The sequence below is a fragment of the Gopherus flavomarginatus genome, chromosome 2 (assembly GCF_025201925.1).
Source record: "Gopherus flavomarginatus isolate rGopFla2 chromosome 2, rGopFla2.mat.asm, whole genome shotgun sequence".
Taxonomy (NCBI): Eukaryota; Metazoa; Chordata; order Testudines; family Testudinidae; genus Gopherus; species Gopherus flavomarginatus.
The window spans coordinates 211056384-211074476 of NC_066618.1; the positions used below are offsets into that span (position 1 = coordinate 211056384).

Sequence of the window (18093 nt, forward strand, 5' to 3'; positions counted from 1 at the left end):
TCAAGTGTGCTGAATGCTGCTGCAGTGCATTTGAGGATCTGGCTTTGAGTATAAACCCGTAAGAAATAGTTCAAACATAGATTTTGCTTCTTAAATGACTTGCCATTCTTAGAGTAGGGGCATGATGCCATATGTGTATTGCTCATCTTGTACTATACAATCTTATTTACCTTTGAGTGCTTCTGTTTAGATCAGGATATTGCTTAAATGACTTCACATCTTCAGATGCACCATAGGATGAAAATATTTGGGAGGAAATGCTCAGAAGAGGATCTTCCATACAGGGCTTTAAAAACTGAACAGAGTGTAGACACTTATTACTGAGTGGATTAATGTCACCAGACAAATTTAAAATAATGGTGTCCCATCTGCATATGCTCAGAAAAATTCACTGTAGAGAGTGGATGCCACCAAAGCTGGGAGAAACATATCCAGTTCTTCCTGAGCTATTATGGATTAAAAAAATATGTCAACTCAGTATTATAAAATGATGCAATAAATATGTCTGGTCACTTTCTGCATGGGTCAGATATTAGAATTTTGCAACAAAGTGATTCACACTTCTGGTAAAACCAATGAAAAATCTTGTTGGTTTTTGTCAAATATTTGTACTGAAAGCTTTATCCAAAGTCGCTCCTGGCAAACGTTACTGAATCCCCAGGCAAAATACATAATACTTCTTAAAATGTTCATTCATTTCAGAACCAAAGTGACCACCTGGTGCTTGTTTTATATGGTAGTATCAAGTGTTAAAAGTTTTTTTTGCTTGAATTTTGTTTAGGTCTTTCAAGTTGCATATGTCATCATCAAAGCTGCTAATGCTCCCCGACCTGGAAACTGGATTTTGGAACGTTCAGTGGATGGCACTGAGTTCAGACCATGGCAGTTTTATGCAATTAGTGACACAGAGTGCTTAACTCGTTATAATGTAACACCAAGACTTGGGCCTCCTACTTACAAGAGAGATGATGAAGTGATCTGTACCTCTTATTATTCCAGGCTAGTTCCATTAGAACATGGAGAGGTATGCTGTCTCTTTTTTGCACTTGTCATTTGTGAGCATGAATGTGGACTAATTGCTAGTTTCAGAAATTTTAAATTACAGTTGCACAATTTATTCCTTACAAAATTGTCAGATGCTTTGGATTGTTATGATACCTTTAATGATAGTATCTCTGTTTCATTTACCAATATAATAACTTTAAAAAAATGTTAGGAAAAATATCTTTGGCTCTGTGTATTCTAGTTATAAACCCTTTGTTGTATCTCTTCACATAATTTGATTATGGCTACTAATTGTGAATTAGATACTTCATCTTGAAAGAATAAAACATAGAGAATTTATGTACAGCCAGGTGTTTAATTTAAAAAAGAACATCTCTTCTTTAGGAGCACCTGGTTTTGTAAGATAAAGCTGCAAACTGTCTGAAATGCTCTGCACAACTGGAACTGGAAAACAAGCCCTGGCATTGTTTCAGGGACAGAGCATAATTAAAAGAGCTATGCATGGTGCAGGCTCACTGTTGATTGTTCTTTCTTTAACCAAGACTATTCATAGTACTTATGGAATTTATTTCAGAGAGGCAGCAACATAATTAAATGATGCATTTAAATCGGTGGTTAGTCTATTGTGAAAGTCCTCCTTATGTGATAATAAACCTAGTCTTGGCCTATGGAGGTTGCTAGTAACCCTTTGTTTAGCAGAAACCAGTAACTTCTCTTAGAATCATAGAATATTAGGATTAGAAGAGACCTCAGGAGGTCACCTAGTCCAACCCCCTGCTCAAAGCAGGACCAGCAGCAACTAAATCTAGATTCTCTAGATGAAAATAAATTGGAATATGGACAATTAAGGATTGAAGTGTTACAAACATTGCCTTTTTTACATGTTAAATCACAATTTTGGCCCCACAGAGAGAAGAACTTGGTGAACCTTTGGTGATTTTAAGTCAAGCATATTTGAATAAAGTATTTATCATAGGGCTGTCCAGAATGGGTGAAACTGGACACACCGAGAAACTTTAATTGATGGACCAGGTTATCGGAAAACCCATATATTCCCTTATTACAAAAATAATATTTTTTAAAACCTTATTTAAAAATATTTTCTGTTGAAACATTTTTAACCCATTACACAAAACTGAAAATATAGGAGAAAAAACCTCTGTGTATGAGGAAATACACATACAAAGCAGAACACAGCTGATAAACCAAATTCGTTACGAAAAAAATGAACGGCTAGTTTTACATCTTACCATATAAATCTTTACAAATTGCACAAGAGACATGCTGTGAGGGATAAATACTGTACTCCTTGCTCATTGTCAGTGTCTCTTCCACATCTGTGAGCAGAAAGGTCCCAAATCTAGTAGATCCAGACTAGTGCATAGAAGGCAAGGAATGATCTTCAGCATACTTCCTTTCCCTCTCCTTTCTTTTGACCCTTCAGAAATCCCACCACAAGTGGATTCTGTGAACTGGTAATGGTGGTGCTGGGAAGATGTGACTCATAAATCAGGCAGTTAATATTATTAATACTGATATTGTGAATAGAATGCACAACTGATTTGATGTCTCTGTTGATACATTGTACCCAATAACCTCATTTTGTTTGTTTTTGTGGGTTCTTAAGTCTTAATAGAAAGACGTTTGTTATCATAACCGGGTTATAATTAAGTATATAGTGAAGTCAGTCCCTCTCTCTAGATTCACACTTCGTTGATCAATGGTAGACCTAGTGCTGATGATCCTTCACAAACACTACTGGAGTTTACTTCTGCACGATATATCCGTCTTCGCCTGCAACGTATTAGAACCCTTAATGCTGACCTCATGACTCTTAGCCACCATGATCCTAAAGACCTTGATCCCATTGTTACCAGAAGGGTAAGCTGATCTTTTGTATCTGTTGTTCACCACACTGGACAGTAAAGGCTAAGTACTGTCCATCTTGATGAAAGGCTTGAACCTCTACATTTGCAATCAGTAAGGTTTCATGAGGTTGTTAAGTAAACGTTACCTTCTCTGTAATGTTACTACCAACTGTAAGTCTGCAGGGGACAGCTGTTCCAAAGAAAGATTTTTCAACGTTTTTTTCCTTCAGATGAATTGCCATTTAGCTACTAACCATGAGGTAGCATTGCTAACATTTCATAAGCAAAGATAAATACGTGATTTGTTTGATGAAAATGTCATTTTAGGCAAAAAGTAAATATATGAGTTAAGTTTCATGTTAGAGTACAGTAATTTTTGATGTATTAAGTATTTCAGTTGCTAATGTGTTGATACATGAAATGTATTACTTGAAAACAGTAACTTGGTGTGAATTACAATGCTGTCTAATGGATGGAGGATTTTTTTTTAAGTGGATCCTTTTGCCAATTTGTCTTTAAGCCCAAGGGTATTTATTAATATATACCATGTATATAGAACTTGGAAATATTATCTTATCCTATTTTACACATCCCTGAGACACAAAGAGGTTGAACTGACCTGCTCAAGACCTCACAGGGAGTGAGGGACACAGCCAATAGTCAGTTCACTGAATAGGGCATGCTGCCTGTTAAGTTTAACTGGATGCAGTACTACACAAATTAACCAGCATGTCCCTTTCTTCTTTGTAATCTAGTTTGTTTGTCCCCCTTGTTTACTTGACCATGACACATTGGGTAAAATGTCAATGATTTCATGTATTCACTTGCTAAAGTCTTTCGATTGTTTGTGTGACTATACAGCATGGAGGACCTCATCTGTTGAGGAGAGGGGAATGTGGAGAATATCTCCAATAAATAGGTTTTCTCCCTTTAAAAATGCCACCAGACTTTAAATCTGAATTCAAAGGGGAATCTTTGATTTCAAGGGGAATTTTTGCCCGCCCCCCTGCTTTTTAATAGATCCAAACATTCCAGGGACAGAAGGGGCCATTGTGATCAGCTACTCTGACCTCCTGTACAACACAAGCCATAGAACAGTCCCCAAAATAATTCCTAGAGCATATCTTTTAGAAAAAAAACATTAAATCCTGATTTAAAAATTGAGAATCCACCATGACCTTGGTAAATTCTTTCATTGGTTAATTGTTCTCACCATTTAAAAATGTACACCTTATTTCCAGTCTGAATTTGTTTAGCTTCAACTTTCAGCCATGGAATCATGTTATACCTTTCTCTGCTAAACTGAAGAGCCCATTATCAAATATTTTCCCCCATTTAGGTACTTATAGTAATCAAATCACCCGACCCTTCTCTTTTTTAAACTAATTAGACTGAGCTCTCTGAGTATATCACAAGGCATGATTTCTAATCTTTTAATCTTTCTCATGGCTCTTCTCTGAACTTTCTCCAATTTATCAACATCCTTTTGAACAGGCATCACAACTGGACACAGTATTTCATCAGTGGTCACACTAATGCCAAATATAGAGACAAAAAATAACCTCTCTACTGCTACTTAAGATTCTCCTATTTATTCATCCTAGGATCTCATTAACTCTCTAGCTCAGACTGAGAGCTCATGGTCAGTTGATTATCCATCATAACCCCCAAATCTTTATCAGAGTTGCTGTTCCCCAAGAAATAGTCCCCTCCATCCTCTAAGGATGGCCTACATTCTTTGTTCAGATCTGTACCTTTACATTTAACCATATTAAAAAGCAGATTGTTTGCTTGCACCCAGTTTACCAAGTGAACCAGATTGCTTTGAATCAGTGACCTGTCTTCATTATTTACCATTCCTCCATTTTTTGTGTCATCTGCGATCTTTATCAGTGTTGATTTTGTTTTCTTTGTGATCACTGATAAAAATGTTAAATTGAGGAGGGCCAAGAACTGATCCCTGCAGGGCCGCACTGGAAACACACCTGCTTGATGATGCTTCTCTGTATACAATAACATTTTAAGACATGTCATTTAGCCAGATTTTAATCCATTTAATGTGTACCATGTTAATTTTATATCTTTCTAGTCTTTTAATCAAAATGTTGTACAGTACCAGGTCAAATGTCTTATAGAAGTCTATTACATTAACACTATTATCTTTATCAAACAAACTTGCAATCTCATCAGAAATATATCAAGTTAATTTGACAGCATCTATTTCCCATAAACTCATACTAATTTGCATTAATTATATTACCTGCCTTTAATTCTTTATTAATTGAGTCCCGTATCAGCTGCTTTATTGTCTTGCCTGGAATTGATGTCAGGCTGACAGGCCTATAACCCAGAGTCATCCTGTTTACCCTTTTTAAAAATTGTCACATTAGGTTTCTTCCAGTCTTCTGGAACTTCCCCAATGGTCCAAGATCTACTGAAAATCAACAGTAACTGTCCAGCAAGCTACTCATCCAGCTGTTTTAAAATTCTTGGATGCAAGCTATCAGGATCTGCTGATTTAAAAATGTCTGACTTTAGTAGCTTCTATTTAACATCTTCCAGTGATACTAGTGGAACTGAAGGAGTGATATCTTACCGTATGAAGAGACTATATCATCTGGTTTTATCTCAAATACAGAACAGAAATATTTATTAAACACTTTTGACTTTTCTGCATTATTATTTATAATTCTACCATCTACATGTAATAATGGCTCAATTGCATTGTCAGGATTCTTTTTATTGCCTAACTTCTGATTTACATTCATTACTATCCACTTTCCCTTTCTTCTATTTGTTATATATTATATTTTGTTTTTTTCCTCTAACTCAGGTCATTTTTTTTGACCAGCACAGTGTTTTCCCTCCATTGTGGGATTGTAGCTTTTTGGGCATCTAGTAAAGTGTTCTTAAGTGATTCTCAATTATTATTCACATTTTTCTGGTTAAATTCTTCCTCTGAGCAGATTTGTCTCATAATTGTTTTCACCTTTGTGAAATTGGCTCTGTTAAAGCATCAATTATATATGTTACTGGTCTGGACTTGATTCTGCTTGCAGATTACAAATGTGATCAAATCATGATAACTTGTACCTAAGCCACCACTAATTTTTAGTTCTGTAATCTGTTCCCCTTTATCTTAGGATAAGGTCTAACATAGCATTCCACTATGCTGGCTGCAATATTTTTTAAGTTAGGAAGTTGACATTTATAATGTTTAGAAATTCCAATGGTGTTTAGTACTCACAGCTTGAGACCTCCAACATATGTCACTCCAGATGAAGTCCCCTATGATCACACGGATTTGTTCCCTACAATTTATAGATAGGCGCATAAGGAGGCAGTCATCCTGTTCCCTAGACTGATTCGGTGGTCTGTAGCAGATGCCAACTAATACCGTACCTTATGCTTTAGCTGTTAGGATATAGATCCATAAGCATTCAAAATTATTATCTTTTTTTGAGTGATCAGTGACTCAGAAACAGGTAATGCTATTTTTGACATAGACAGCCCACTCCTTTGCCCACGCAATACTCCCTAAACAGTTATAACCATTGATTTTAATATACCAATTATATGACTCACCCCACCAGATTTCAGTAATACCAATTAGGTCAAATTTAAGACCATAAATGAGCAATTCCACTTCCAATTCCACTTGATTATTACCCAGGCTCCTAGCATTGGTATTTAGGCAATAGAGTATAGAGGTATACTGTTCCCTTATAGTCTAAGGAGTCTCAGTTCAGCCAAATTCACTGAGGACTTTCTGCAGACCAGACCAAAGAAAGAAAGAAGAAAAGGAGCTAGCTTGCTCCAGCTCCCTTCAGAGAGTAAAAAAAAAATCAGTAAACTGCTCCGTACATACAGAACACCTACTGCGCCTGTCCCTGTAGGGGCCTTAGACTTGAGTGTCTTGAAGCCTTTCCCCATAACTCTTAGAAAGACGTTGTTCACAATCCCTGTGAAGTGCCTGCCAAACCTGCTTAAAATGGAGCTGTAACTGAACCCAGCTGCATCACATCCTGCCTCTTTCTTGCTCTGAAAATTAATCCTTTCCCTGCTGTCCAGATGCATGGGCCTTATGCACAGCATCACACACAGCATCTGGTACTTTGCTGTCCTACTGTTCCTTAAGCTAAACAGTTGAGTAGAGCAATACAATACATCAAAACTAGCAGCCCGGAGCTAGTGTGAGGGGAATTTCATGAGCAGGTTTTGAATGAAAGTGGGAATCCCCGCTTTTGAGAACATATACATCAATGCCAGGATTTAAATTAAATTAAAATTAAAGTCTACAAGTTGTTACATTGCTACCCAGAAAACATTCTGTTATGTCATCTGACATGGCAAAAGGTGGATTTTTGAAGAGTCAGATTCTGGCTACGGCACAAGTGCAAATAACCACTGAAATCAGGGAGTTGTGCATGCTTATCCATAATCAGCATTTGTCTCTTAATTTATTAAAGACTACAGGGAAAAAGATCTAAAAATTTGCAAAATGGCAAGCTTGCCCAGGTTGCAGATAGTCAATGTTGTCAAATTGTTTGGAACATAGCTGTTCCCAAATCAATAAAATATTGATATTTTTATTGTCCTGTGGAATTTAATAGAAACCTGAAATGTCTCCAACTCACTTCCTTTTCAACTTTACTTTTGTCCAGTATTACTATTCAATAAAGGATATCTCTGTTGGTGGCATGTGTATTTGCTATGGCCATGCTCGAAGCTGCCCACTGGATGAAACCACAAAGGTATGCTTTAATTATTTTTATTTTCACATAACAGTCTTTTGAATAAAAAATTTAGCTTTTGCATAGAGAGAGAAAGATATTGTGGGGAAAATCCAAAGGAACATATATAAATTCTGGCCTTGATTCAGAAAGTATTTAAAGCAGATTCCTATCTTTAAACATGCCCTAACTTAAAGCTGTGAATTGCCCAATTGACATCAATGGGAGTAATAGAGTGATTAAAGTTAGGCGCACTGTTAAGTACCTTGCAGAAATGAGGCCTAAAAGCTTGATCCTGCAAATACTTATGCACTCTACACATGTAAGTAGTCTCAAGTGATTTTGATGGGAATACCCACATGAGTAAAATTAGGCAGGTTAAATCTTTGCAGGATTGAACCCTTAATGCTTGATCCTCTAAGTACTTTGTGGGTGGAACTCTCATTGACTTCAGTGGGAGTTCAATGAAAGGAACACTTACAAAATCCAGCCTCAGGGGCATATGAGGAAGGACACTCCAGTTAATAACTTCTCATCACTTCATTTGAACAAATGAGGGGCAGAATTACCCTCCAGCACAGTTCTCTTGTTTCATATTTTCTACAGAAAATTTGAATTGGTGTTAATATCATAAGTGCAGATATAGATGTTATCCCTTTTGTCCTCTTCTTCCACTGACTTTTTTATATAGCTGGATAATCACATATACTGAATTTCAACAGAGAAAATGTTCACTGATAATATTACTTCATATATAATCTAAGGTTCCTTTGGTGAAGCAATATATATATATGCTGCAGGCCAAGTTTTGCAATCTTTACTCATGCTGAACTCTGTAGAACTACTCCTGTGAGTAAAGAGCTGTAAAATCAGGCCCATAATATGTGCTTTTATTCTTCATTCTGTCTACTTGCTGTAATTTTCCTCCCTTTACTACCTAAACATACACAGTTCTCAGATAATGTATTTTCTTTGGAAGTGAACTCTTTTTGTCTTAGAGCCAAAATTTAAACAATGCTTTTGAGTGTAGCAAAGGCACTAAAGACAAGATCCTGCAGCTCTCACATGGCACAGTGATAGGATTTGCTCTGATAGGATACATAGCTGAGGAAGGGCCTCCCACATCAGTAAAGGTAGCAGGACTGGGTTCTAGCACATCTATATAATTGCAAAATAGTTGTGGTATTTAAAATCATGTGGTAGAGTAGATTTGATATTAGTCACTTGGTTGAGTTTTCAGAACCTTGGTAAATTTTTTTTAATTTCTACAATTTCTTTTTTAGAAACTGCAATGCCAGTGTGAACATAATACATGCGGGGAGAGCTGCAATGAGTGTTGCCCTGGTTACCATCAAAATCCATGGAGACCAGGAACTATTTCTGCTGGCAACAAATGTGAGAGTAAGTAGTTACAAAAGTTGAGTTTACAGTTTTGTTCAATAAGGATCTGATCCAGTTCCCATTGGAATAGCTAGATCAGGTACTAGAAATAGTAGTTTTCCTAAATTAAAAACAAACAAACCAAACCCCAGAAGTGGAAGGTATGGTGAAAAATAATAAGATGATAATTATTTGGATTTCCTTTGAAATAATAATATATTATTATATACAATATAATATATAGATATCAATAAAAACATTGAGGCTGCGGAAATGACATTTCATAGATCAGACAGAAGAGACTTGGTGGTTTACTGAGCTACAATGAAATTTAACACTTCCTCATTGGTAATTATAGGTGCTGCTTGTTGCTTAAATATTGTTAAATTCATAATTTAGTCTTAGTTAAACATGAAGATTCTGAAAAAGCAATCTAAATGGCCAATAAATTGCAAACTGTGCTGAATGTCTGATAAAATGGCATGTGCTCTCCCAATAGTTGTATATTTGCACACATTGCTAAGATTCATTAGCCACATTTCCTTGCCTCCAATCTTTAATGCCTGGAGCAAGCCACAGACGTTTAGGAGACTGTTAGGCATAGTTTATTTTCCAGTTGAAGCAGCCCTGTTAGTAGAACCTTTTAGAGACAAATTACAGTTAGAGATGTAGACTATTTTATTGGTATACAGGCCCAAGTCTTCTCTCACCTAAATAAGTTTTACATTGGCATAGCTCTAGTGACTTCAGTGGCATTAGTCACTGGTATAAGTGAGGAGAGGAATTAAGCTGATAGTCTTCAGTAAGGTAGAATGCTAACTAGTAATAACACAATAACACATTTCACTAAGGGACAATAGGGTTGGGTTATCATGAGCTACAGAACACTATTAAAAAAATGTTGTTAACGTTGTGATTGTTTTAAAAGTTGCCTGGCCACGAATAAAATAAATGGGTGTTACTGTTTATGTACAGCACAGCCAAGGCAAAGCATGCATATGACATGGATTACTTTACTGTTCTACTTGTATTTTTTACTCTCTTTATTTTGGATGTGCTGTAACTGTTAGAAAATGTGAATAAAAATGTATTTCTTTGCCATTTTTTCTTAAGAGTGCAACTGTCATAACAAAGCAGATGATTGTTATTATAACCAGAGTGTGGCAGATCGGAATAGGAGCATAAATATTCATGGACAGTTCATAGGAGGTGGAGTCTGTATAAACTGTACTCAACACACTGCTGGGATCAACTGTGAGATCTGTGCTGATGGATACTATCGGCCGTATAAAGTAAGATTTATCAAACTACATCCCATTGCTTTGATTAATAATAAATGTCATCATATGCATATGTCAATCCATTAAAGGATAAATGGACACAAATCAGATATTAGAAATGGCAATATACAAAAACTTGTAGGAGAACACTTCAATCTCCCTGGACACATAATAGCAGATTTAAAGGTAGCCATCCTGCAGCAAAAAAACTCCATGACCAGACTTCAAAGAGAAACTGCTGAGCTTCAGTTCATCTGCAAATTTGACACCATCAGCTCAGGATTAAACAAAGACTATGAATAGGTAGCCAACTGCAAAAGCAGTTTCTCCTCCCTTGGTTTTCACACATCAAATGCTAGAAGAGGGCCTCGTCCTCACTGATTGAACTAACCTCATTATCTCTAGCCTGCTTCTTGCTTGCATATATATACCTGCCCCTGGAAATTTCCACTACATGCATCTGGCGAAGTGGGTATTCACCCATGAAAGCTCATGCTCCAATACGTCTGTTAGTCTCTAAGGTGCCACAGGACACTTTGCTGCTTTTACCAATCCATTGAATGTTATTACATTTAATTTCCACACTTAGAGTGTGACTAAAAATTGTTAAGTCTTCTTCATAAATCGGATACCAGTCATACAGGTTCAGTGTAAATTCAGGCTGATTCTCTAGCATGTTGAAAGGACAGTCCCAATTCCTTTGTGATTAAAGAGAACTCTTATAGTCATGTGTGATTCTTGGAGCAGTGATGAGCTATTGCAATAAACTGTATTCTTCTCAATATTTCATTTAGTAAGTATGTATAGAGTATGCTCTTTCTGGGCCCATCTACATCTTATATCGCATAGTGACTTTCCAGTTCAGTGGTATTAATGTAGAAACTCTGTCCCTACCCTCATTCATTGGATACATAGATACATTTGTTATAATCTGGCTAAAAAGGATAAAATCACTAGAAAATTAATTTTGTTTTACTTCCAGCAATCTAGATAGGTCTCCCTACGTCTGAATGTACTGTGGCCAAGTGAGTAACCTCCTATAGCAAGTATCAGAGGGGTAGCTGTGTTAGTCTGGATCTGTAAAAGCAGCAAAGAGTCCTGTGGCACCTTATAGACTAACAGATGTATTGGAGCATGAGCTTTCGTGGGTGACTACCCACTTCGTCAGATGCATGCTCCAATACGTCTGTTAGTCTATAAGGTGCCACAGGACTCTTTGCTGCTCCTATAGCAAGGACATTTATTCTCCTCAGTGTGGAACTTTCTCTTTTCCAGATAAGGCATTGGTTCAGCAAGTTCATCCATGGGGCACATTAGGGAGCTCAGCTTTATGTTCTCAAGCACAAGTGTGAGTGGAGGCCATATGTAGTTCAAATATAGTTATCTAGTAGGCACAGGTCCTTCACAGAGAGAAGCAAGTCTCATGTTACATTCACCCTGCTTCCTTATTCTAAAGAGGACTGAAGAGATACCAGCTTAAGTCTGATTCTTAGCCAGTAGTTGACATGCGTGCTTATGGTTCCAGATTGCCTTAGTCTGGCCCTGAGCTGCCTTGAAGCAAGGGCATGGCTCTCAAAGAGAAATTTGGGACCTCCATTAAAGAGAAAATCTCATTGTTATATGAAGCTTTAGTGTAGTTTCAATGGTCGCCGGTAAGAAACAGCAGTGAATTTTTACCATTTCCACTAATTAGTTCAAGTATGACAGTTAAAATGTACCATTTGTTTCAGGTTTCTCCCTATGAAGATAACCCTTGCCATCCTTGTGACTGTGATCCATTTGGATCTTTGAGTTCTGACTGCATTAAGGATGATGATCATTCTGATCTTCAGCATGGTAAGGGATCATGAAATGCTTTTTCTGTAAACTTCAGGTGCTCAAAGGTGAGGAAACATTATGTTGTTAAGGTATCACATTAAAATGCCAGTAAATACCTAAAAAGGGAGGGAAGAGAGGGAACACCACATGCTACAGTAGTATAAGATGCCTTTAGGTCTTGCTGTGCGTGAGTAGAGAGCTCAGCTTGTTAATAACAAGTTACAGGATTGGAGCCTAAAACTGTTACATACATTAGTTCAAACTGTGAATTGATACAGTAGATTTTTTTCCTGGCAGAGGTTCTGTGGATCTGGTTCTCTAACATGAAAAAAATGCATACTGGTTTGGTAATATCCCAGCTACCTGTGAAAATTTGACTAGAGCTATATAGTTTGATAAACAAGATGGTTACGTTGCTTCTCCCACTATTCCAATATTTCACCCCCAGTCTTCTATTAACCCTTCATTTTTTTATTATCATTTTTATATTTCAAGGGACTCGGCCAGGTCAGTGTCAATGCAAAGAGGGTTATGCAGGAGAAAAATGTGATCGCTGTGCATTTGGCTACAAGGGTTACCCAAACTGTGTGCACTGTAACTGCAGCTTGGTTGGAAGCATTAATGATGACCCTTGCACAGAACCTTGTCTTTGCAAGGTAAGTGACCTGCTGAGTCTCACTTTGATTTACTGTGAAATCAGTAGCTGGGTTTGTAAGTGCAGTTTTAATAAGGGAAATTACTTCATACTTTTGTCGTATATTATGTCTTACTTTCATAGCAAGTAACTGAGATTTAAACATCATCCTTCTGGCAGGGATTTGAATGAGAATTAGCAGCATATTTCTGTTATAGTAGAGAAGCTGTGAAGCATGATTCTTTATATTCCAGATAGAAAGTTCCATATAAAAGCAAATGTCAGACTGCATTAGAACAATAGTGTGTGTGTGTGTGTGTGTGTGTGTTGTGGATAGGTTGGTGGTGGTCTTTAAAATACATCATTCTTGTTGAGCAGTTAAAGGGTATAATGAAAACTTTTAATTTATACCATGTAATTCTACATCATTGAAAAAATGTTTAATAGTTCTGAAAAATTAAATTGAAACTTATACATGGAAACTAATTTTATTTTAGTTATTAAATTACAAAACAAACTGTAACATGATATTTAAAAATTAGAGACCTGGTTTGAAGACTATTTTCTTTGGCAAATGCAAATTTGTAGTATCAGTAAATGTAAGTTCCCATTAAATTTCATGCATGTGTGGTTTCTGCAGAACCTTGATGTGAAGTTGTATTTTAATATTTGAAGATGTTACACTTAATTTTCAGCAACCAAAAGTAGCAAATTGTTTGTTTGTTTTTGCCAGGTATGACACTAGCCGAAAAACAAACAAACAAACAAAACAATGGTTGACATGACAATTTTTGTAAAACTGTTCTGACCTCTTGCATAACTTATCTGATCCAAAACATTGAACACATGAACAAACAAGAAGTCAGATTGCAAATAGGAAGCAGCTTTAGTGGCCAAGTTAAACAAGGAACACTAATGGCTACTTTACTCTGGTATAAATCAGAAGTAAAACATATGTAGTCAATGAAGTCAGATGGGGCAAATTTAGACAAGAATCAGGCGTGTTTTTATGTATCACTGAACAGCGCAGACAACCAGCAAAGGGACAGTGGGAGGAGCAGGTGTCCAGAACTGGGTCAGAGGAGCCAGTTTTCTGCCCCAGAAAACAAGTGGAGATGAGGAGGGCCACTGCATTCCAACTCCCCGGAGACTGAAAACGCAGCAGTGACAAACTCCCCTAATTTTAGCAGAATCTTTGTGATATTTTGTATTTTTCTTGACAGTCTAGCTCCTGGAGTCATGTAATTAGATAAGTATCTCAGCTTTCATTTAAAAAAACAAAATTTCTAGCCCTCGTGCTTATGGAGAAAACTTGAAAATGTGACCCAAATGCACCCAAAAGATTCAGAAACCAGGTGGAAACCAAATGAAAAACAGGAAACAAAATTTATTGTTTTGTACAAAAAAATCATGATTTTAAGCCAGTCTCATGATTTGTCAGCACTTTTGTTTGACAATTTTACAGATAGTAAGAAGGTAACTTGGGCATTTGGATCAAAGTAATGGCCTGAAAATCACGCTGGGTTTTCCTAAGATTTGCAAAACTCGTCAGTGGCATATGTTGGTAACAAAAGCATGCAGCATGCATTTTTAGAGTGTTTGTTGTGAAAACTTCACACAACTAATTCATATCCACTGGATTTTACAGATGGTGATCTGACCACCAGGAGGCTCAGACATTTTGCTGAGTGTTGTGAATGACTAAATATCGACTATAGAGGATCATATTCTGTTCTCAGTTATACTATGGTAATTTTAGAATCAGGAGTGACTCCACTCACAGAAATGGCGTTAATCTGGATTTAACTAGTGTAACTGAGAGCAGAATTACTTAATAGTCTTTACTTGTTTTATTCAACAAAAATTGTCTAACTATGGTGAATAAATTGCTAAGCAGTCTTTATGTAGTGTTTTTTAGGATCTATAGGAATTTAGTCGAAGGGAGGAAAATGGGTCCTCTATTGTTCCACAAATACAACAGGAATACATGAAGGAATTAAACTAAAAATATTAATATAAAATCAAGTAGGACTTCACTTTCAAAGCTATATCCTAGTTTACAATATATCAGTATATGTGTATATGACACCGCATGCATATCAAACTGAATTTACTGCAATCGTCTTCCTTGACAAATAGTAGGGAGTGAAGGGAGAAGAACAAGGACAAGAATCTTCCATATTTTCACTATAGCAAGCATGTTTCTGTCAGTCTGTATAAAAATGACATTTTCTTATGACAAGTCTGTGCAAAAAGTACAAATAAAAGCCCAGATCTAGTTCTTGAGCTTTGACTAAACTACATGTGCCGCAGGTTGAGAAAGTGGTGTGCTAAGGTGGCTTTAAGGCAGCTTTATGCTACCCTGACCCTGGAGTGGTGTGACTGGTGGGATAATCAATGGTGTAAGATCAGTCTCAGGGTTGCTGTACCTTATGCTAACTGCCAACCTATCTATGCAGATATTTCAATGATCCTCCAAAAGGCAGTTCCAGTGGGGATCATTGAGATATAGGGGTGCCCTGACAAACAGACCTTTTGCCATAGCTGCATCATCTATGCTGTGAGGGAAGGTTATGTACAAGCAACTTTGGCAGCTCTACTCCACCCAAGCTAAGGTACCTCTAAGCTGTGTGGCCGCATTGCAACCTGTTAAGTGTTGCTCAAGGCTCTGATGGGGAGAGATGCCTCTCCCTCAGCCCAGGACCTGCCGCAACTGAGGGGAGAGGCACCCCTTCCCCAACCCCGCCCAGCCCCAGACCTGCCGTGGCTGAGGGGAGAGGCGCCCCCCTCCCCCGGCCCCAACCCAGGCCCGGCCCGGACTTGCTGGGGGAGAGGTGCTTATCCCGCGGCCCCAGCCCTGGAGCTGCTGCGGCATAGAGTACCTCCTCTCCTCCCCAGCCCAGGTGCTGCTGTGGGGAGTCCTTTCTCCTGGCTGTAGCCCTGGGGCAGCCTTCCCCCAAAACTCCTCATCCCTGACCCAAGCCCAGAACTCGCACCCCCAGCTAGAGCCCTCACTCTCCCCACCCCAACCCTCTGCCCCAGCCCTGAGCCCCTCATCCTCAGCCCCACCCCTGCCACGTGAATTATCAGTGCAACACCCCGAATGTCTTATAAGGTTCAATGCTGTTGAGATGGTACTAAAACAGTTCTTATTCTAAACTGGCTTGAGTCACTACGGTGGCCCAAAATCACAATCTTTTTATATCTTGTGCATAGGATGGTCCGACTTTGTAAATTTTTGGGCCTGATCCAAAGCCCACTGACGTCTGTGGGAGTCTTTCCATTGATTTCATGGGGCTTTGGATCAGGCCCCAAATCCTGTGCTCCAAATGTGAGATGCTCATTCTCATACCATACATATAAGTTGCCATTCTCAGAAGTTCTCACTTCAATGACAGCAGTTAAATCTGCAAAAAATCAACCTTAAAACTAGGAACTTATGTGATGGGCTACTAATAGTTTGATTCATTAATGAGAGAGTCCTAGCATGCCGCCTTGTCATTAGGGTGCAATATTTTATGGAGGAGCAGATGTTTTCTTTTCCTACATCAGTAATGCCAATATTCAATTACACTGCATTTCCCGACTAAATACCGAATCAATGCTATGCTGACCGTTTCAGATCCTGACTGCTCCAGATATTTTAAGTAGAACTGGACAGAGAGAGATACCTAATTTCACAGGCCATTTTTCTGTTTCAAAATTTGGTTTTATTCTGATTCAGAATGAAAACCAAAATGTCTAAAATTCTCTAAAAAAGAGGATGGTGCAGACATGCCAAACCCGCCAAAACAAAACAAAACAAAAAAACAACCCCCCAAAAAAACAAACAGCAGAAATTGAGCTTGTTTTTGGCTTAATTGGCTTATGAGTTTTTTGTTGGCTAGTTTTTGCTTTGTAGCTTGTTGCTTCTTTATTTTGATTGGCTCCCGACTGGCAGGGGCAAAGGGTTGGGGGAGAGAATCAGAGGTGCACAGTGGGCACACCTCAGTCCAAGACTGCATGCTGGGGGGATCTAGTCACATAGAGTGTTGTGGTTCTTAGGGATTGGCTTGTTTTGGCCTTGTTTTGAAATGGGATTACCTTGACTTTTGTCTTATTGTGAAAGTTGGGGTGCTTATTTACCATGTGAAATTTGGCAATGGTGGGATGGAACTTGGCTCTGGGGCAGTCCATGTGGTGTGCTTTCCTGGAACCAGGGAGCCTGAAAGCCCTGGGATTCCTTCCTCAAGGGCAGTCCACCTGGTGGGCTGTCTGGAGGCTCAAACCCTGGAAACCTGGGCTGCCAAGGAGTCAGATGGGTGAGCTAATGGGGAGATTTCAAAACTTGTCTGGGTTCTGTTGCAACTTAACTGAAACTGAATCATCTGTGTAGAATGTTTTGATTTAGTTAAATCAGCAAATTCCAGTGAAAAACTGTTTTGTTGGAATTTTTCTGCCAGCTCTCATTTTAAGCTCAGTGAGACTTATTCAACATATGCCTAGTGTGCTGAAGTCTGCTTTGTTTTGTATCTTCCTGAATGCTGTTGTACCTAAATTCCATCTAATCTACAATATTTGCTACCAATCTAGTGCTGACATAAAACAAATGTTATTCACAGGAAAATGTAGATGGCAAAAATTGTGACCGCTGCAAACCAGGATTCTACAATTTGCAAGAAAGAAATCCTCAGGGCTGTACGGAGTGCTTCTGCTTCGGGGTTTCTGATGTCTGTGACAGCCTTGCGTGGCCCATCAGTCAGGTAAAATACTATGGCTGTGACCTAATGTTCCATAAGATTTCTTCAGGCAGTTGCAGAAATTGTATTACTGATTCCCTCTTGACATACAGCCCATTGAAAATTCTGGAATCCACACAGAGGATTGGACTGTGGCTGTAAAGTCACAGTCCTGAGGTCTGCTGACTATAAAGGAGCCCAACCCCCGTTGGAGCTGCTGGAGTCATTATACCCTACTCAATCCCAATGCTTTTGGAAGTACTGGCTATTGTAGTGTCTGCTACACCCAGTGTTCATTCTCCTTGTGGTGGAAAAGCTTGTCGGGGAGGTGAAGAGGGGAGCCAAAACCACGGCCCCACACTCCTGCCAATTGGAGCCTACTGCAATTGCAGGTGTCAGCCTCATGCAGTCTTTGTGCTTAGGGAATACAAGGACTATAAATGGCTACTAGCTCCCACACAGAAGTGCAATGAGACGAACAACTTCCTTGGGCGCTCTTTTCCCCACCTTCATCCCTTGCATAGTTTGCAGGATTAGACCAAATCTAGCACCGAAAGTTTTGTGTACTAAAAAAACGGTAGAAGAAAATGCATTATATTCTTTTTAATTCTCTCCACATCCCTCTCCACTGGTCAAAATTCTAATTGTGTGTATAAC

General features: G+C 38.4%; 1 protein-coding gene across 1 annotated transcript in view; it reads left to right on the forward strand.

The window, feature by feature from the left end:
* The window catches only part of LAMA1 (laminin subunit alpha 1), a 147702-nt gene that overhangs the window by 41772 nt on the left and 87837 nt on the right, over positions 1 to 18093 (forward strand). Inside the window, exons 4-11 of the mRNA XM_050942086.1 lie at positions 782 to 1024; positions 2707 to 2886; positions 7538 to 7627; positions 8890 to 9007; positions 10100 to 10278; positions 11997 to 12102; positions 12580 to 12740; positions 17320 to 17460. Coding sequence (XP_050798043.1) covers positions 782 to 1024; positions 2707 to 2886; positions 7538 to 7627; positions 8890 to 9007; positions 10100 to 10278; positions 11997 to 12102; positions 12580 to 12740; positions 17320 to 17460 — 1218 coding nt within the window. The remainder of the gene's footprint in view (positions 1 to 781; positions 1025 to 2706; positions 2887 to 7537; positions 7628 to 8889; positions 9008 to 10099; positions 10279 to 11996; positions 12103 to 12579; positions 12741 to 17319; positions 17461 to 18093) is intronic.